Genomic DNA, 21,470 nt, shown 5'->3' with positions numbered 1-21,470 from the left:
TATGAAATGTGAAAGAGCATGTAATTTCAAAAGGAATTCAACGTTTATTTGATGAAAATTGGTTTTGAAATGGCTGAGATACCCAAAACAGAGCGATCCTAATAAAAGGTGGGATCCATCTTTTATTACGATTGCTTTGTTTTACTTTGTTTTTTTCATCAAATAAACTTTGAACTCCTCTTGACTGGTATGCTGTGTACTATTTTATAAGGGAATTCTTAGTATCTCACAAAAAGTTAAAAGGCCAATCCTCATCTTCCCCAATACTATACCATCCCTTTAAAACAACGACAACAACAAAAAATACGAATGTTTTTACTTTGTTGTTGTTGTTGTTTGTTTTCGTGGTGGTCTCAACGGTTTCAATGCACCCAGTATATTTACGTTCGCAATGCCATTCACCGTTCTTTAGATGTGAAATTTCACGTAGACACTATTAATTTCTCAACTTTACCAGCTTATTGAGACTGAATGAATTTTGCCTTTTGGTCTTATTAGCATTGCCATTTATCTTTTCTTTAAGATCAGCGACTACTGGTAGGCTGTTTGCTCAATTGATTTTGAACATGAATATGCCTTTGACAGACTAGGCGCTCTAATCGCGTTTACTTATCCCACAACATTTCGCTTGTGCGTATGTGTATGCTGTATGTTTTGTATCCTTTACTTTTTATGTATGATATATATATATATATATATATATATATATATATATATATATATGTGTGTGTATACATATATTATATGACTTTTTAATCTTTTTTTTTCATATCTAATCAAATGTTGGATAAATGACATTAGTATTATATGAAATGAAAATGAGATAAAACATCTAAAATATATACCCGTTAAATGAGAAGAGAGTCCATAAAATACTAACTGCCATTTTCTCAATGGTGACAAAATAACAGGAGTTTGTGAAGGAGTTTATGTTATTTATTTCTCTTCAGGCTTACATAAGTGTTGTATATAATCTTATTAAAAACACGATTTACTGCATTTTCTTTAAACGGCTAAAGAACAAGCTTGATGATAACTAAACTATCACAGTACAGCCTAATCACGACTAAGGAGCATGACAGGACGCAATCTCTGCAATGTTCACGTTACACTAAACACCTTTTCAAGTTTGAAACACTAGAATACAGAAATACTCCGTGACGAAATTCAAAGTCAATACCGTAATTTGTTGAACAAACTTTTTGTGTCCGAAAATAACTTAATTATCACACAGGCCTACTTAAATATGTTATGATTGTGATAAATTCCGATAAAGCTCCAGATTGGTATATTTTGTCTCCTTTGTATAGTAGATACAAGGAAAGATCAACACATGATAAAGTGTTACGTGCCATCTACGGCACTATAATTAACGAGGAATCTTAATTTAGAAACTATGCAGTGTGTTTAATTGGATGTCATTTCCCTGCAAACAAAAGTAATCAAAATATTATCGTCATGATAACAGGTTCTAATTTCAGAAGTACTCAAGAACATGCATCAATCACACACTGGTAAGCCGTTGGTTCTTTCGTTTATGAACTACTTAAAATATTATTTTTTTTTTTCTGAGATGCATGTTACTGACTTTGTTCTCATCACAGTCAATGAAAAACTTAAAGACATATTTTACAAGGAATAAAGGAATTGGCGATACAGTCATACTTGATACACATTTCCATTAAATGAACTGTTACGTAGTCTTGACACTTCGTTTCTTTGTATTCTCACCCGGCATTCTCATTGGTTCTCTGTGTTACCTCCAGCAGGAAAGAGACAAATTGCTGCTTTATGGGCCGCAAAAGTTTGTGTATGTGTGTGTGAGTGTGTGTGTGTGTGTGTGGGGGGGGGGGGGGGGGTGGGTTGGTCCAACCGGTAGGGTGGGGGTATGGTGCTCGTGGTTGGGTTAAGAGGTATTATACCTGATATGATTTTGTCACTGGTGGCAAATTGTGTTCATATAATCTATTATGATATAAATCTTGCCGATTCTAAATTATCTGCTTTTAACAGGAGAAGAGGAGATTGATACGACTTCGGAAATTGCAACTATCAGTATGAAAAGAATTTGTCGAGGTTCATTGGTGCTGACCAACCCACTTCGAGTATGCAATGGACTATAACAACAAATCTTTAGTGTCTACAAATAAAACATGAGCAAAATGTATATTTAGTAAGACATGGCTTTTGTCTGTGAACAACTCCAGCCTTTGTTTTTTAATTCGAGTTTATCTACAAAATATCAATGAGAGTTCGAATTCGGATTTTCATCTACGTTCAGACAGAAAAACAAATTGATCTGATACGACTTATATCAAGAACCCAGAATTGTTTCACCAGGAAGACTCTCAGTTGCGTTACTTCATGACGTGTAATTCATTCTTTTTTTGGTTTTGTTCATCTTTTGATTTTTTTTTTCTTTCTAAAATACGCAGGGGTAATCAGTTACAGAACACCTCCCGATGATTTTCAGACTTTTACATCTGAACAACTATAGATTAGTGATACTGGGTACAGAGTTTCGGAATTTATTGTGGTTGAGATGAGGAATAAGAATGTTTTCAAAATTTATAACAAACTGCGATGAACAAGGATGATGACAAGATAGTCTCACCATAAGAATGTATGAGTGGGGGCTCAAGGAAGCAGAACAAAAGAAAAAGGCATGTATATAGATTCTACACGGGTGAACCTGTTAAGCACGCGGTATAATGTAATGGAACTATACACTGCTACATTTTCTGAAATATGTGAGACTTTTATGTCATCAATATCGTTCAGTGTAACTTGTTTAAGATATTAAGTATTGGTTTCTCTGCTTAAGGAACACAATAAATTCCTCAAATCTATACATGGAGCTGTTGATTTATGTACTATGTAATGATGTGAAATTATGAAAATCGCCTGGAATGCCCCTATAAAAGGACGAATCGTAAAACTTAAGATAAGTATGTTGATATCACTGATATAACAGAGAAAGACGAGTTCTTCCATAAGCAGAGCCCTGTGGTAACCCTCATTGACTGATTAAGTACAGCCTTCATTGAACACGATCAAGTTCTCCACTTTATAGTTTATATAGTCTGTGACATTACCTTACACATACCACCTCACGGGATGTACACACAATTTTGAGACCACTGGGCAAAGTGCAATTTATTTTCACGGTTACCCTGCAGGTATCAAGTTGCAAATGCTTTTACCTTTGCATCATAATATTCCATTCTGCACACATGACCAGGGAACGAATAAACTAATCTGGAAGATGTTTCAGGAATGAGAAGGAATACATTGCGAGTGATTTGGGTTGGGTATTGGAAATAGAAGCATCAAGATTAGAACAGCGCTGTGACGATCGCGTGGATCACCCAAAAGTTTCAGCGTGGGGCTTTTGACCCAAAGAGTGGACGTGCTCGCCAGACTCGAAAGCGTCCTCTTCAAGAATCTTCACCAGCTTGGCGGCCGAATCGTCGGGCTTCAGGAGTTGCTGGTTGGTCAACATGCCGGCCATTGCATTTCGCACGCCATCGTCCACGCACTGGGTGGTGAACTGGCGGAACAAGGCCGTGTCGCAGAGCCCAGGGGCGTAGTTGAGGACGCGAACGTCCGGCTCCTCAGCTGCGAGAATCTTGAACCACATGCTGCGTGCAGACTTGCCCATACAGTACAGGCCGCTGGACAGAAGAGAGAGAAAGAGATTGAAGTACTTATACAGGGTAGACCAACAATGCGTTGACAATGTTCAATTCAATTCAATTCAATTCAATTCAACCTTTATTTTCACCTTTTTTTCAATAGAATGTACAAAGAAAACTGAAATTTGATATGCGCGTCGTTGAAAATATACAAGTCACGTTCTGCAAGAATAAAAGTTGTATCAAGGCTCTGTTTATTCCCTCCATAGTGGGATAATTTTAAGGAGAGTTCCATCCTTTGGCTTCGCTTCTGCTTGGTTAAATGCGTTTTCCAATAATTTCAAGAATATCCCAACCCATAAACAGGGCCGATCACAATCTTTTGGAAAACTACGCTTGACGGGAATCACAACTTTTAAGCAGCTAGTCCCAAACTTACGTAGAAAGTCCAAAAGTTATATATAAAGTCAGAATAGGATTCGTTACCTTTACTCGCTTTATTATGACTCTGCTGAGTAAGAAAAACAAAAACAAAGGAACAAACAAACAAACAAACCCACTATTCTAGACCACCTATTCCGATATCAAACGCTTATTTCATGCTACCATAATTATGCGTCTTTGGGTGATCTCGAAAGTCATAACATTCGACAGATTGAATTGAATACCTGAATATAAGAGCGAGTTATTTGTAATAACTTTAAAGAACAATGATTGTATAACCGCACGCAGATTCGAAAAGGCTCCGATTGCACTCGCTCGGTCACTATAGCAACCCCTGTCTCCCTTCGTCCAGTTTCACCCTGCACTCCCTCTCCACTTTGTGCGCATGTGAAAATAACAAAATAAATGTCAAAAAAAGGTGATTGTTACTATGGTATTTTCTACAAAGAATAAGAGGTTGGTATTTCAGTGGAAGGATATAGATGCGAGGAATTTGAGGCAGGAGGAAGATGGCATTAAGATGCATGTTTGTGCCAGAGGATCAAATTGCGAAAGATGGGTGCGCTGATCAAACCCATCCTCCTGCGAAAACATCTCGTCACCCCAATCTCCTCCAGCAGTATAACAGCCATGTATTGCAGGTCGAAGGTGTGCATAATAGGGGTGTGTGGATGCACACCTCTTTTAAACTCATCCATCTGGAACATACGCCTTTCATCGTTTATTGGAGAGGTGTTTTGCATCATGAGGAGGATGGGAAGGTTATAGATGACAAGATTAGACACTAGTTTCGGGAAGACGGAAGCTGGCAGCCTTACAAGCTCACATAAACAAAATTAATTAATATAAAGTGATACAACATGGACTGTTAACGCATTAATTGAGTTCGCTGATGTATCGGAAATACAAAAAAAAAAAAGAATAGAAGTCGGGTGTAACGGGTTAGTGAAATATATCATAGGCTCCATTCTAGAGCACATCAGGTTTTTTCTATGTATTCATTCATGTCTGTTTTCTTCTTTCTTTTTTTTTTAGGAAAACGCGCTGAGGTATTTGTCGTACGACAACTGCCCCGGTTAATGCATACAAGGAGATGAAGAATGAAATTCTAGTCAATATTGGTTATTTACCATGCTCTTGCGGGCCTGATGGCGGCAAACGACGTGAGGTTGATCACGGTCCTTCGGAGTCCCTCTCTCGCGGGAAACGTGGAGAGGAAGTGAGAAGTGAGCAAAAAAGCCGACGTCAAGTTAAGCATGCAGTAGTCTTGCACGTACTCCACATCGGACGAGGACAAATCTCGCATGAAGCGGGAAGTATCGCCGAGAGATCCAGCATTATTGATGAGGAGGCAGTGTTGGAAATCTTTTGCGACGATGTCCTTCGTCAATTCAGCCAGAAGGTTGGGGAATGCAGCCTGGTCCGTCAAGTCGGCTGCTATTAACCTAACCTGCACGCAAGGAGCTGCTTCTCGTAGTAGGCGTTGTGTTTCGTCAAGATCAGCAGCATCTAAGCCCGTAATGACCATCACCGACTTTTCTCCAACCTCCTTCGCTATGGCTATGGCCATAGCACGTCCGATTCCACTACTACTTCCCGTGATGATACAGAATGTCTTGGCGCTTAAGATCTTTCTCGAAGGAGCCATGTTGTCGACAGGTTGGACCTATTGTGACAAGCGCGATAAACCAAAAGGTACAACTTATATATCGCGCTCCTACTATACTTGTACTTTGTACTCAGTGAACCGTGAGTCGAATCATTTCTGAGATATGGAAAAAAAAGGTGAAATTGTGCCTTTTCACTTGACCTTGACCTCTGACCCCATGACCTAAAATTATACCGATCTTTATTTGGTAATACATGTATAAAGAAAGTTTCAAGATAATACCGTCAGGCATTGCAGATATAATAGATAGGACTTTAGGGGAAATATTGAAATTTTAAGAATTTTACCTTGAACATGTGCACCCAAAAATTGACAGGCACAACTTTGTCCACTAATGCAGTCATAATGCCAAGTTTCATTAGGATACCTCAAACTGTTTTTAAGTTATGGCGCTGTCTATACAAAATTGATTACGGACGGAAAAACCCCAAAACACAATGCCTCTGGCGACACTAACCTCGTGCGGAGGCATAATGATTTATATTGAAAGATGTAGTTCCTCCCATTTTGTTTCGTACATAATTATCATGATTATGTTGTTTACTTTATAAATACATACATTCACCGTTACGTTAGAAATGAAATTGCTTAAAACCAAGGTTTGTTTGTTTTTAAGAGGGCGATTCCTATAAAGTGCCTCCTCCATTAACCGTATCCAGTCACATCCTGTTCTAAAATACTTGAAAAAAAATTTAAGTGAGAATAGCTATATTTTTAGAAATACATTATACATATGATTATTGAAACTAATTTGCCTTTCGTGAGAAACATTCAACCTCACATGCACAGCAATGCAATTGCTGCTGCTGTTGGTAACGCACACCATAAATATTCTTCTGTACTTCCCCAAGACCTTCGACACCATCGACCACGAATTTTTTCTTTACAAACTTAATCAATTTTATTATACTTTGTATGAGGGCGGGAATTGGAGTGCTCAGGAGTTACTTGTCGGGCAAACAGTAGTGTGTATAATTTCATGATTGCGAGTCTTCTAAAAATATTTTATGTGGACGTGGTGTACCCCAAGGATCCTTACTAGGACCCCTCCTTTCCTTCGATCGTTATATTAATGATATAACACACTCATCCAACTTTTGACTTTTAGTTTATTCGCCAACGACTCTACAGTCTTCCTTTGTCACAAAGATTCAGTTCTTTTTTCTTAAAACTCTCAATAGTGAACTGTACTGATTCATTAAAACACACACACACATACACACACACACACACATTATATGTTTTTCAATAATTGCTTAGATAACCTTACAGGTTCAGATTCTGTGGAGAATCAAACTCCCGTCGATTCTTATATGAATTTTTGTATAAATTTTTATATAAGGGGTTTTTTTTATTGATGGTCACTTAACGTGGAACAGTCAACTTATTTATCTGAAAAAAAAAAACAAACCCACACACTTATTTTCAAGGAATGTAGGGGTTATTTACAATGTAATATAATTTTCTGATTAAGATATTATAAAATGCCGAAATCAACTACTTAAATTATTGAATACTTAAAAGGGAAATTGACCTCACCCAGAAACAATATTGACAACCCATCAATAACGCACGAAATGATTTTTAGATGCATTTACAGCTGTAATCAACGTGCCCATACCGATTACTTTTTAAAGCAAATAACGAATGAAGTATATATTCTTCACATTGATAATTTACATCTTTATGGTGAATTCAGGATGATGATGATGCGGAGGATGATGAATTTTGATGCGTAGAATGAATAAGTCTGACCTATCTGATGTTCTAGAGTCTTAATTTAAGAAAATAGTGTTATATATATTATTATATAATATAACATATTCAAGTAAACAAAGAGACATACAGTGTACCATTTTATGAAATATAGTTTATATCTTTTGTGAATGTATTTGTATAGAGCAGCTTGTAAATACTGTTATATAATTGCTTTATTTTTACCCTAGAAGTCTATAGGGTTTATGTATACTGTATGCAGTTCTTAAAAAGCAGGTCTGTTGTGATCACAAGAACTGAGAGGCATTTAAAAGATGAGAACAAATAAATGAATAGATAGATAAGTACTGTAAATGGAATGAACATCAGCATCACAAGATGTGCAACAGGCACTGGCGTAGCCGGGGGGGGGGGGGGCGATGGGAGCGGTCGCCCCCCCCCCCCCCCTAAGATTTGGACCGGGGATTTGGGAGGCGGAAAAAAAAAAATGCGTGTATACTGTATGCATGCACATGAAGCGGGTCTCCTTTGCAACCTTTCATCAAATAAGATTTTTTTTTTTGAATAACAAATCACTCAAAGTGTGCACCAGATCGTTGAATTTCAATTCAAAATATGCAAAATCTCTCGTGCTTGGGAGGGGGTATCCCCCTCCCAAACCCTCCCCCTCTGTGCCTCTTTCCCTAGCTTAGTACACTTTTTAGATTTACAAAAAAAAAAATATGAATAATTCTGAGTGCACAAGACTTATCACTCATATTCCGAAAACTAAAGGTTCCCTCATGTATAAGGGGAATTTCCCCTTTTAATCGACCCTTTCCTCCCTCAGCCCCCCTCCCCATCAGTTTTTTTTTTTTTTAATGTGATTTCCCAAATGTTGATTCCATCAAATATGCGTATACGAGATATCTCAATTTCAACCTTAAAAAGGCAAAAGCTCCATCGGAAGGGAAGGGTGGAGATAACACTCGCCCACGCCTTCTCCCTGCTCGCCCGCCCCTCCCCCCTTCCGCCATGCATAGAAGTAGACTGTGGCTGTACCCAGATCGCTTTATTTCAATTCTAAAAACGCAAAAGCTCCGCGAGCGGGAGGGGGAATCCCCCTTCCCCTAAGCTCTACCTCACTAGACTTTATACATACACACAGATGGTGCACATTCGGAATAAGAGCTAAATTCCGTGATCTTAACACTTCGATGAAAAAGTATTGCACCAAAACTTTGCACCAGATCGCTGAATTTCAGGTCTGAAAACGCAAAATCACCTTCGTGTGGGAGGGGATATGCCCTTATCTACACCCTCGTGTGCATGCTTTTTCTGTTTGATTGCTGAACTGCAGACAGCGTTCATGATATTCAGTGTAAGAATTAATACAAGAAGATTATCTAAATGATATACCATTTTATAGGCAAATTATTCAATATTAATCTACACTAACATACTGCAACCTTAAACAAGTGGGACTGTTTCAACTCGTTAAAACACGCAAAAACATGTATCAAATTGCACCATTTGCAACATCAAAATGCAAAAAGTTCTCACCGTGGGAGGGGGGACACCCCCCTCCCACACCCTCCCCTCCCTCTTCGCTCGCTCCGCTCGCTCGGGTTCAGTCGCGTTCATGATATTCAGTGAAAAGAATAATTAACACAAGAAGTGTATTCAAAATTGTACCATTTTATAGGCAAATTGTTCAATAATAATCTACATCAAAATATACTGCTACCTTAAACAAGTGGGACTGTTTCTCGTCGATAAAACGCGCAAAAACATGCATCAAATTGCACCATTTACAACATCAAAATGCAAAAAGTTCTTACCGTGGGAGGGGGGACACCCCCTCCCCTCCCACACCCTCCCCTCCCCCCTCGCTCGCTCCGATCGCTCGGGTTCAGTCGCGTTCATGATATTCAGTGAAAAGAATAATTAACACAAGAAGTGTATTCAAAATTGTACCATTTTAGAGGCAAATTGTTCAATAATAATCTACATCAGAATATACTGCTACCTTAAACAAGTGGGACTGTTTCTCGTCGATAAAACGCGCAAAAACATGCATCAAATTGCACCATTTACAACATCAAAATGCAAAAAGTTCTTACCGTGGGAGGGGGGACACCCCCCTCCCACACCCTCCCCTCCCCCCTCGCTCGCTCCGCTCGCTCGGGTTCAGTCGCGTTCATGATATTCAGTGAAAAGAATTAATACAAGAAGTGTATTTAAATTGTACCATTTTATAGGTAAATTGTTCAATAATGATCTACATCAAAATATACTGCTACCTTAAACAAGTGGGACTGTTTCTCGTCGATAAAATGCGCAAAACATGCATCAAATTGCACCATTTACAACATCAAAATGCAAAAAGTTCTTACCGTGTTAGGGGGGACACCCCCCTCCCACACCCTCCCCTCCCCCCTCGCTCGCTCCGCTCGCTCGGGTTCAGTCGCGTTCATGATATTCAGTGAAAAGAATAATTAACACAAGAAGTGTATTTAAATTGTACCATTTTATAGGCAAATTGTTCAATAATAATCTACATCAAAATATACTGCTACCTTAAACAAGTGGGACTGTTTCATGTCGATAAAACGAGCAAAAACATGCATCAAATTGCACCATTTGCAACATCAAAATGCACAAAGTTCTTACCGTGGGAGGGGGGACACCCCCCTCCCACACCCTCTCCTCCCCCCCCCCCCTCGCTCGCTCCGCTCGCTCGGGTTCAGTCGTGTTCATGATATTCAGTGAAAAGAATTAATACAAAGTGTATTTAAATTATGCAATTTTATAGGCAAATTGTTCAATAATAATCTACACTAAAATATACTGCTACCTTAAACAATTGGGACTGTTTCACGTCGATAAAACGAGCAAAAACATGCATCAAATTGCACCATTCACAACATCAAAATGCAAAAAGTTCTTATCCTTGGGAGGGGGTACACCCCCCTCCCACATCCTCCCCCCCCCCCCCTCGCTCGCTCCCTCGCAGACTAACCGCCCCCCCCCCCCCCCCTAAGATCAAATCCTGGCTACGCCGTTGTTAACACCCTAAAGGTCAGCTACAGCTGCATGAACAACATGGATACCATAACAAAGGCGCACAACATCAAAATAATCAACAGTACGTGGTCAAAAACAAGCCAAGGACTCTTGCAACTACTGCAGAAAGAAGGACGATTGCCCGATCCGACAAATGCACGCTACCGCCGCCGGGTAAGAACCTCATGAAGCCAATTAGTAAGGTAGCGACCTCTACCGACAAGAAAATCTACATCGGCCTCACGTCAACGTCGTTCAAAGCAAGACACGCAACACACGAAGCAAGCTTCACAAACAGGGGAAAACGGCACTAGACAGAGCTGAGCAAATTGAAGGATGACAGCACCCCCTAATCACTCAGATGGAGGATGGAGGATTGTGAGACATACTCAACCCTACTCATCCAAAACAAACCGGTGCAATCTGTGTCTATGGGAGAAATACTACATCATCACGTCCAAGAAACCAGCAATTCTGAACTCATTTCAACCTGTAAACATAAGAAAAAGTTTTCCCTTGCAGAGCACATCTGGAAAGCCCCCCATAACCGCCCCTCGTCTATACATGTTACAAGCTACCCCTTATCAAATTCATTGTGTTGTCGAATAGTACTTTTTTTTTTTTAAATTTTGCTTGAGTGCACCAGAGCTGGATGTCTCACACTGTACTTAAACAATAAAACTGTATACGAAGTCGATTTAGTTGCTGACGAGGCTTCAGCCGAAACAATGTCCAGCTAAAGTCACTAATAAAGCAATTCCATCCGACTACATTATATATTGTACTACATGAGCTCCTAAATACTCGAGCACTGTCAGCCATATTGCAGTTCACACTTTGTTTATGTACTATGTTTGATGTATGTTATATACAGTGTATATATATATATATATATATATATATATATATATATATATATACATTGTATATATATATATATGAAGGGTTTGTTTGCAAAAACCGATAAGTCCATTTTTGAAGATTTTGAAGTATTGGATACGATCTCTGTCATAAAGTACAAAATAATACCTTTTATATGATATATTGGTCACTACATATAAAGGTATATTTTTGAAGTTATGGTCAAAAGAAGCAAAAATTTTCTTATTATTCTCTCTATTTTTCTTGACCTTTAATCGCAAATATCTCCATTTGGCAAATATGGACTTATCGGTTTTTGCAAACAAACTCTTGATTATATATAATATGTAACCCACGTCTCGGGGTAAGGAACGACATCTATAATAAGAACAAGAGGGGAGACAATCTGTTGAGTTGATGCTGCTGGTGATGGCTTTGAGCAATATGGCCTTTTATTACATGTCATAACAATGATAACAAATCATGTACAAGTAATTATCATGAAAACCATGGAACGCCAAGTGTCGCATGGAATATTTCGTTATAAAATCAGTCATTTCGTCAATGAAATTATTGTTTTGTAACGAAATGACAACATTTTGCGACTAAATGAACATTTTGTCCACGAAATGATAATTTCGTTAGCGAAACGGTCATTTCATCGACGAAATGACCAATTTCGTAACGAAATATTCCGTGCGACACTTGGCGCTCCATGGTTTTTGTCCATGGTTTAAACCATGGTTTCATTTGCACCACCTTCGTGAATTCGGGCCAATAACTTCTTCAGGTTGTCACCCAACATATTTGAGACTTTCACTTCTAAATCTCTCAACCTATTCCTCTTCTGTAAAGCATAATACACTACGAGTGTCTGAGAGCATGAATGTTACACCACTAGAGTAGGCCTACCTATACATTTTGCTCTCAAACTAAATATTTCTGCGCTAATTTCTGAATACATGCAACAAGTCTATTGTATACATTAACTACATACATATTTATGTACAACAAATGAATCAGTACATCTCCCTTAGAGTTTTACTATACTAAAACTCTTTAAACTATCTCATGTGATGGCACAATGATTTTACATCTGGGTTTTGATGATAATTGTCTTAAAACATAGAATTATGCATCAACAATCAAATCAACACTATGGTCAACCAATCTTCAGGCATATTTATGAAAATGTTCAACAAGCATGGTAGTGAAATAAAAGGGTAGAAAAGTTGTTTCTTACCTATAATAAGAACAAGAGGAGTTTGAGTTGATGCTGCTGGTGATGGCTTTGAGCATTATGGCACCAGAACCAACACTCTCACCTCCAACCTCTCCTCTCGCCTCATGGATTACTCCATTCTATAGTGGGGGTTTTGTAGTACCTCTGACGGATGTGCATTATTGTTATCAAAATGTTTTCAACAAAATTGTAGGGGGGGGGGAACTTACTAAGTATGTCATAATTACTGTTTGGGATGCTCATTTCTGGGTTGCCACACACACACACACACACACACACACACACTCACACACACACACACACATATATATATATATATATATATATATACATATATATATACATACTTGATGATCATTCAGCTATTGCTGTTGATGGGTAATTGGCAGTACCATTATTACTTTCATTAAACTGGAAGGCCGTATTAGGGCACCGTGGGTTAAGAAATGTTATCTCTGTGGAACCATTGGGGATGAGGAAAAGGCTTGCAAAATTTAGGCAAAGAAGTTGTAAAACAATTCCATTCCAGCTACTGGAATGAAAAACATTTTCTCCAAGTGAAATTTTCAGGTACTGCATTTCTCCCAAAGGCCTTCTCCTTCGCAGTCTGTCAGGATTTATCGATGTTCGGTGAAATAACGATGTGTGTGAGAGAGTGAGGAAGACATAACCATATATAAATAGGAGATACATTTCATCTTATTTGTTTTCGACCCATGCAGTGCTTTATTTAAAGTACAATTAACAAGCAACAAAATAAACAATGATTCAAATTTAATATGACATTCATGGATGGCAGAGACATTGCGAGAGAGAGAGAGAGAGAGAGAGAGAGTAAAAGGGATGCTGCCTTCATTTTCCATTGCTTTATGAAGGGACTTGATAGTAACTCGATTCTCTCATGTTGTAACATATCACATTATCATAAGAACCTTGAAACTATCAATATGTTTTGCAAGAAATTCATAAGTGAATGTAGCTCCATGGTGAAATCTTACAGGTGAATAGTCATCATTACATGAGAGTGGCTGTGGAATGTTTATACGTGAGAAGTACAATGCTTGTGTTTGGTTGATCAAGATAAACGCCCTACCCAATGCCCAAAATCTAATCAGCATCTACACCTTATGCTGCATACTTAGGCTAGTCGCTAGTTATCAATAAATTCCATCTAGCAGTTTCAGTTTCTTAAATTGCAAAATCTGGGACAGACAGAGGGATAATCCAAAAATATGCCTCCAGCACCTTAATAATAATAATAATAATAATAAAATAATAATAATAATAATAATAATAACAATAATAACAATAATAATAATAATAACAATAACAATAACAATACAGTGTCATAATAACAATGCACAGACACAAATTCACACAAAAATCCCCAACAACAACAAAAATGGTTGGTCATCTGTTACATAGTTCATAGTACTGTGGGAATTGTGCGACTGACATAATATGGATATACTATATGTTTGATACAGGCTGAAAACAATTCCTATCTTGTCACCTTTTCAAACCATAGATAAGACAGCTCAGGATAAAAGACTAGCTGCCAAAAACTCACAAAATGCTTACAACTCAAGAGATGGAGCAAATACATAATGACAGTATAATTTTGTTTTGTATAAATGCCAGGTGTTACAAAAACATTTCCCACTTTTGATCCTTAACAGTTCAAAAACTATACATCATAATAACACTGACATTAATATGAGCAATAGCTGACTAGTGTACAATTTTGTTGGATGCAATTCTAAAATGACAGCATAATTCAGTTTCATTAAATTAAACATTAATTTCTCAGTTAGGTTTCAGATTTTGCTCTATTTTCAACCCTCTGTACAAAACTTTAACTTTGCACAGAAGTCAATTGGTGTGTATGGGAGTGTGTAGTTGATACCCAGACAATGGTCCTGAACAATGACCAGGATTTGAATGCTCCATTATTTATTCATGAGGAATTCCACTATCACAGCTAGTCTTTATTCATTCTGAAATGTGGTGTGTGCAAGCACATGGAAACATGTGCTTATTATTTTTTTTTCATGTGCATGCACTTCACCCTTTGCTAGGAATTCAGACTTGCAGTGCCCAGGGCAATCCATCATTGATAATTTAAAGCATTCATGTGCCTTGGAGTAGAGCTATAAACAGGTGATATCCAGGTCCATTGTTCAGGATCATTGTAAGTACACACTCACATACACATCATTAGTTCCAGTGTAAAGTTCAGGTTTTGTACAGAGGGTTAAAATAGGACCAAAATCTGGGACCTATTTTTGAAATTAATCATGGATTTCATGAAACTGATATAGGTTTTCATATTCAAATCACCTCCAACTAAATTGAACACTATTCAGCTATTACTCATATCAATGACAGTTTTATCTGATATATAGTTTTTGAGCTATTAAGCATCAAAAGTGGGAAATGTTTTTTGTAACACCTAGTATGTATTCATGGAAACCAAATGGTAGCACAAAAGCAAAAGAAAAAAAAAACACAGATGAATAGATGGCAAAAAAAAAAAAAAAATGAATGAATAATGATAAAATGATACACAAACTGAACAGAAGTCTTCATTTGTACCTACACCAAGAAGGCTCAATGTAAATCATGGTAGCTAAACGTCAAGCTCAGATTGGCTTGTTGTATAGTTCAACATAAAAATGACCATGTCACAAGGCTCTCTGGCTATCCTTCACACAGCAACTGGGTACATGTACTATGAAGTGTAGTATGGACAGGACCATCACACTGATAAAGCCGACTTTCTGGCTGCTGGAATGCAAGGAAAATGAGCTACACTTCAAAAATCTACACAATTAGTAAGTACCTACCACAACATAGTGGCCATATAATGTCCTTTTCTTTCTCATGATATGCATTAGTTACCTTTCATATTTGTCTCTCAGAAAAATACCACTTACTAAACAAATTACTTTTCTTTCTCATGATGTATGATTTTTCAACACATACGGAAAATGGCGAAACAAGTCTGCACGACATCTGTAGCTATAAGTGTGATGGATTTGAAAACGAAACACACAAATGCACTCAGCATTATTTGTGTAATAAATGCATTATCTACCTTTCATATTGGTCTCAGAGAATAACACTTACTGACTAAATCAATTTTCTTTCCCATGATGTATGATTCTTCTACACATATGGGAAATGTCAGAACAATATGCATGACAAAACTATAAGTGTAATGAATTTGAAAACGAAACACACATATGCACCCAGCATTATTGGTGTTTTGTATCAATGTAAACGACAGTATTTGCAATACAGTTGTACATGTACTATACTCTGACACATAAGACTTCATGAAATGTAAGTTTGAGGGCTTTTGCACTTAGAAAGCACTTCTCTCTATGCATTTCACACAATCAGAGTAACTTTATTGCCCTAAATCAGACAGCAAGCTTAAATAAACGTTCCTTAAAACACGTTTCTCAAATCATGTTTGACCAGCTGTGGCCTTTAGATGTATTTGAGTCTTCAAGGTTTGCTTGCTTTTGGGTGTGCATTTGTAATTCAACCCCTGTAACATGATTGAGGCTCAGGCGGATCTTAGAATGATTTTGCACTCACTCCTGTGTGTGTACACTCTTAACTGTAACTTTTAGCGTGTTTTGATACGATACGCTAAAGAAAAAAAAAAGATTAGAAACATCCTTTTTTGTTGAATGTAGAAGCCCTCTTAAGTTGATCAAGTTTATATTTCAGGTGAACCATTTCACTCAAAATCAAAATAATCGATGTGTGCGCCGGACTCGAACGTGTCCTCCTCGAGGAGTCTGACCAGCTTGGCTGCAGTCTGGTCCGGCTTCAACACTTTCTGGCTGGTCACCAAGCCAACCAATGACTTCCGAAGGCCGTCGTCGGCAGACTTGGTGCTCATACGCTGGAACATGTCGGTTTCGACTGGCCCAGGGGCATAGTTGAGGATGCGAGCGTCTGGCTCCTCTGATGCAAGTGTCTTGAACCACATGTCCCTGGCAGCTTTGCCCATGCAATACAAACCACTGTAGAATAAGATATGGAAAGGAGGAAGGGTGGAGACAGTTGTATGAAAAAAAATGAAAAAAAAAACTTGTATGAGAATATACAAAAACACTATACATTAATTAACCTGTTGAAGACGAGTCCTGAGTATATTCTGGCAGGTGTCTATGGAAAATTAGTGTTATAGCAAAATCAGTCTGTCCTCAACAGGTTAAGACATTACAATCTGGAGCATACTTTCAAAGAGAATCTCTTATTCTTAAGCAGATTTCATGAATTTGTCACATGTGAAGCTATCAATAGTTAGCATTCCCTCCATAGTGGAGCCCCCTTCCAAACACATACAGCTGTTGGTTTGATGTGAATTACTAGTATTAACATTTTATGCCAACACCTTACATGTAGCAAACAGTGCCCCTGATCTGCTAAAAATGACCCCTTTAAGGATGGGAGTGGGTCATGTACATGCACATACCGTGCATCCCAGAAGCCACAGCACCCTAGGACAAAGGTTTATTGTGCAAAGTGATGGGTGTACTGTATGATTGAATAAAACATTTATTCATGCATCTCCGAGTACCATGACCTTGAAAATTTGATATATATATATATATATATATAAAACATTTGACACATTTTTTGGATACTAGACACTCCTCACAACACAAAAATATATAGATGAACATTAGCCCCAGAAAAAAACAAAACAAAAAACAACTGCAACAACAAAACCCTAAACAAAGGGTTTATTGGCTTTTGACTTTAAATAAACACATCACCACATTGGAAAGAGATGAGAAAGAGATAGACACTTCTTAGCTCATTTAATCTATAGCATTGTAAAAAGGTTTGTTTACAGTAGGCAATTATGAATTATGCCTTGTCAACACCTTCTTGGAACATGACCACCTGCACTATCATTGTAAGTCCACATTGCATACAAGCTGTATTTCAGTGACTGCAGGCTTCACCTTCAGTAAATGGTATCACTCACATCTATTATACATGTGTATCATTTGAAAGAATACTGAATACAGTGAAACCGGTCTATAGCAGCCACCCAAGGGAGACAAAAAAAAAAATGGCCATTATAGACAGGTCGCTGCTGTAGACAGGGTCTTTAACATGCTTTTTTCTGTCTGAGGGTTTGTTTTTAGTGGTTGTATATATGGCAGGTGGTTGCTATAGACAGGTGGTCGCTAAGGCTGCGTTTATCTAACTTGAGAGAGAATCATGTTTCAAAACGCGTTTGGAACGGTGTTTGCAAACGTGGTTTGAAACAGGATTCATGGGGAGCCATGTCTATCTAACCATCATACAATCGCGATTCCAGTGGTGTCACTGCGCAGCTGCTTTGCGCCGTTTGACCCGGGAAGTAAAAGTCAACTGCATACCACCAAACATGCCTCCTCAGTCACACACAAATAATGGGTAGAGAGCACAACCGGAAACAGCTGGGATTTGACCTTCAGATATAAACGCGTTTCAAAACGGCATTGCGTTTATCTACTCACAGAACAGCGATCGTGGTCTCAAATGTGTTTCAAAATGCCCTTTGAAAGGCGTTTCAAAACAGCGTTTCTAAACGCATTTGAAAACACGGTTGGGTTTATCTAACCCCTGAGAATGCCTCAAACGCGTTTATAGGATCGTGATTCTGCCTCAGAAATTTTTTAGATAAATGCAGCCTAAGACAGGCTTGACTGTACAATGTATTTGTCAAAATTTATTTCAAACATTTGTTTTTAATCACACACCCAGTGATTTGGTACAATATGATCTTGTTTTAGGTTTCTGTTTATTCTGAGACTAAGATGTGTCCATGAGGAATCCTCAACGGATTAATGTATCACAAGTTTGAAAGAGCATGGTAAGCCAAAGCTTATTTTGAACCGTTTGTTTTTCAATCATACACCCCACTGCTTCTGCATTTTAGTAAGCCTTTGTTTAATAAAGGGTTGTTGTTGTTGCTTTTTCTCGGATGCACTGTGAAACTCTACATGAGGGCCTATATACTTTCTGCACAGGGAACAAGTCAACAAGAGCCTGGAAACTGACTTGTTAATGTCATTGCTTAGTCCCATGTATCAAACATCATGTCAGTTCAAAAGCAACTGGTGGTAGCTGACTATCAAAAGATCCATGGTTCACATAAAAAAATGATTAAATAGGAAAGGAGAATTTACAATCATATAGTGAAAGTACCTTTGCCTCAATAATGCAAGCCCCAGATATGTTACATAACATGTTGCATAATGTGAATCTTGGGCTTATAAATCATGTACCGGTACCATGTAACTGTGCCATGTAATGTGGAAATGTTGTGAATATTGAATGATCTCTATGCAAACTATGCAAATGGGTTAACAAATACAAAAAAAATGCCCAGAATAGGAAAAGTTGGAAAAAAAAGATAAGAAGAGGGGCATGCAACAAGCTAGATGAGGCTGGGCCTGGGTAAAGGAATGTATATAGCAGGACGATGGGGATAAGAGAGGTGTAGCGCAGTGGGGCCCCCACCCCACCCCCCCCCCCCCCCCCCCCCCACTGTGGGAGGGAGTGAAGATTATGAGAGGGTGTGTTAATGCAGGTGGTAGATGGGTGGCTGGAGCCAGGTACAGGTGAGGAGGACAACGAGGAGGAGGAGGAGGGGTCCCGCACCAGGGGAGGGGCAGGGTGGGGCACTTGCAGGATAGACCAAAGAGTAAGAAAATGTAATGTATAGTGTTAGAGAAGAATGATAGAGGAAAGATGGAAGATTGGCATATCCTGACACTTTAGTACATGTACCGGTACCTACCACGAACTCATAGGTTGAATAGCAGCAAGTGAAGAGATGTTGATTACTGTCCTTCGGAGTCCTTCTCTAGCGGGAAACTTGGAGAGAAAGTGAGAAGTGAGCAAAAATGCCGACGTCAAGTTAAGCATGCAGTAGTTTTGCAAGGACTCCACGTCGTCAGATGAAGACAAATCTCGACTGTATCGAGTAGTATCGCCCAAGGATGCAGCATTGTTAACGAGGAGAGCATGTTGGTAATTTTCTGGATTGACATCTTTCGTCAGTTCCTGCAGAGCGTTGGAGAGTGCCGACTGGTCCGACAAGTCCGCCGTAACCGGAATGACTTGTACGCCAGGAGTAGCGGCGTGCATCAGACGTTGCGTCTCGTTCAGATCACCGGCACTTCTGCCTGTGATGACAACCACCGAATTTTCTTCTACTTGCTTCGATATGGCCAAGGCTATAGCGCGTCCAATCCCTCTGCTAGCACCTGAAATAATACAAAATGTCTTCGAATTTAGAATCCTTTCAGAAGAAGCCATGTTGACGACTATAATCAGGCACCCAGTAGATGGACCACAAGTGCGGCAGTTCCATACACACGTCACACCGGGCCAGTAGAGTACGCTGATGAAACGTACAACATACATGCAATGAGTGGATTTTCACGTGGTGGTACAAGAGCGTAAACTACTGGTATTGCAGTCCATACGTTTACACCGAAAAATTCCGCCATCCCGTAAATTACATTCCATGATTCCAGGTATGCCTTCGGGGTGCCTCGAATCGTTTTCGTTTTTATTTAAATAACGTTTGAAAAAATAAAATAAAATTACATTCAACGAAACAAAACAAAATTATGGCTACTACTAAAACACTGATCAATCAGTGCTTATTTACGTCGATGTAGGGCAATAATTGGGCAATCAGTTGCAATGAAAACATCTCGACGGAAGAATTTCATGCATGCATGAATTTGAAAAATCACAGTTCTCAAAATTTGTCTTTGAAACCTAATGCCCAGTGGGAATCTATTAGAATCTAGCTATCCATGCATTTGCAGAGGGTTTTGTGATGTGCTTGTGATATTTTCTCTTTCAAAAATCTTCAAAACCCGTGTCTCCATGACAGGCGCGCCGGAAGCAGTTTTGGATTGGGGGGGCAAACATTGGAGGGGGCTCAAGATTAGACCATGCATATGTTACACAATATACACATACACACACACACACACACACACACACACACACATCTATTATTTATATAGCCTAATATATGTATATATATATATATATATATATATATATATATATATACACTTGTATATATATATAAGTAAAGTGGCGTAGGGTGGGTCGAAACATGGGGGAACCATAAAGTCATTTTGACGGTCTGTATGCTTGTGCGTGTGTGCGTGAGCAATAATGGGACTACTATACATTACGGAATGTGATACATTCAACAACGCAGTCATTGAGGAACATTGTAAGTTTTCCTTACATGGATTATGGAATGACGGTGTGAAGCGATCGACAAATTATATACTGTCAGCAACATAAGGTGAATGGCATAACAATAAAATGCGAGCGAGCGAAGCGAGCGAGCTTGAAAATTTTGATATTCTACAGTTCCAAAACTGGAGTTTTAATTGTAGCTACATATTTCGCTTTGAAATAAATGGGGGCGCATCGGGCGCAACTGCTGGCAATTATTGGCAGCAACATTAGGAGAATGGCATAACGATTCAATGCGAGCGAGCAAAGCGAGCGAGCTTGAGAATTTTGACATTTTACAGTCCAAAAACTCCCGTTTGTAGCTATATCTTTCGCTTTGGAAATTAAGGGGGAGGGGGCATCGGACGCAACTGCTGGCAATTACTGGCAGCAACATTAGGAGAGTAGCATAACGATTCAATGCGAGCGAGCGAAGCGAGCGAGCTTGAAAATTTTGACATTTCACAGTCCCAAAACTCCCGTTTGTAGCTATATTTATCTTTCGCTTTGGAAATTAAGGGGTGGGGGCATCGGGCGCAACTACTGGCAATTACTGTCAGCAACA

The 21,470-nt window shown here is 38.8% G+C and overlaps 1 protein-coding gene and 1 pseudogene across 1 annotated transcript; both read right to left on the bottom strand.

Annotated features, from left to right (window-relative positions):
* Positions 1–3,364: 3,364 nt before the first annotated feature.
* LOC140241361 (sepiapterin reductase pseudogene) lies at positions 3,365–5,727 on the bottom strand (annotated as a pseudogene).
* Positions 5,728–13,943: 8,216 nt separating this feature from the next.
* On the bottom strand, positions 13,944–20,010 carry LOC140241663 (sepiapterin reductase-like). Its single transcript, XM_072321407.1, has 2 exons — positions 19,434–20,010; positions 13,944–16,653 (listed from the first exon to the last, which is right to left on the bottom strand). The coding sequence occupies exons 1-2, from the start codon at positions 19,952–19,954 to the stop codon at positions 16,365–16,367; spliced, it is 810 nt and encodes a 269-aa protein (XP_072177508.1). The 5' UTR covers positions 19,955–20,010; the 3' UTR covers positions 13,944–16,364.
* Positions 20,011–21,470: the final 1,460 nt, after the last annotated feature.

Source organism: Diadema setosum, chromosome 18 (assembly GCF_964275005.1).
Source record: "Diadema setosum chromosome 18, eeDiaSeto1, whole genome shotgun sequence".
In the NCBI taxonomy this organism is placed as follows: Eukaryota; Metazoa; Echinodermata; class Echinoidea; order Diadematoida; family Diadematidae; genus Diadema; species Diadema setosum.
The sequence above is the reverse complement of the archived record's forward strand: the minus strand, read 5'-3'. Positions and strand labels throughout refer to the sequence as shown.

Coding starts and splice junctions, on each gene's coding strand:
- LOC140241663 (XM_072321407.1), bottom strand. CDS start 19,954: ATGGCTTCTTCTGAAAGGATTCTAAATTCGAAGACATTTTGTATTATT. Junction 16,654..19,433: donor ATTCAACCTATGAGTTCGTG/GTAGGTACCGGT, acceptor CTTATTCTACAG/TGGTTTGTATTGCATGGGCA.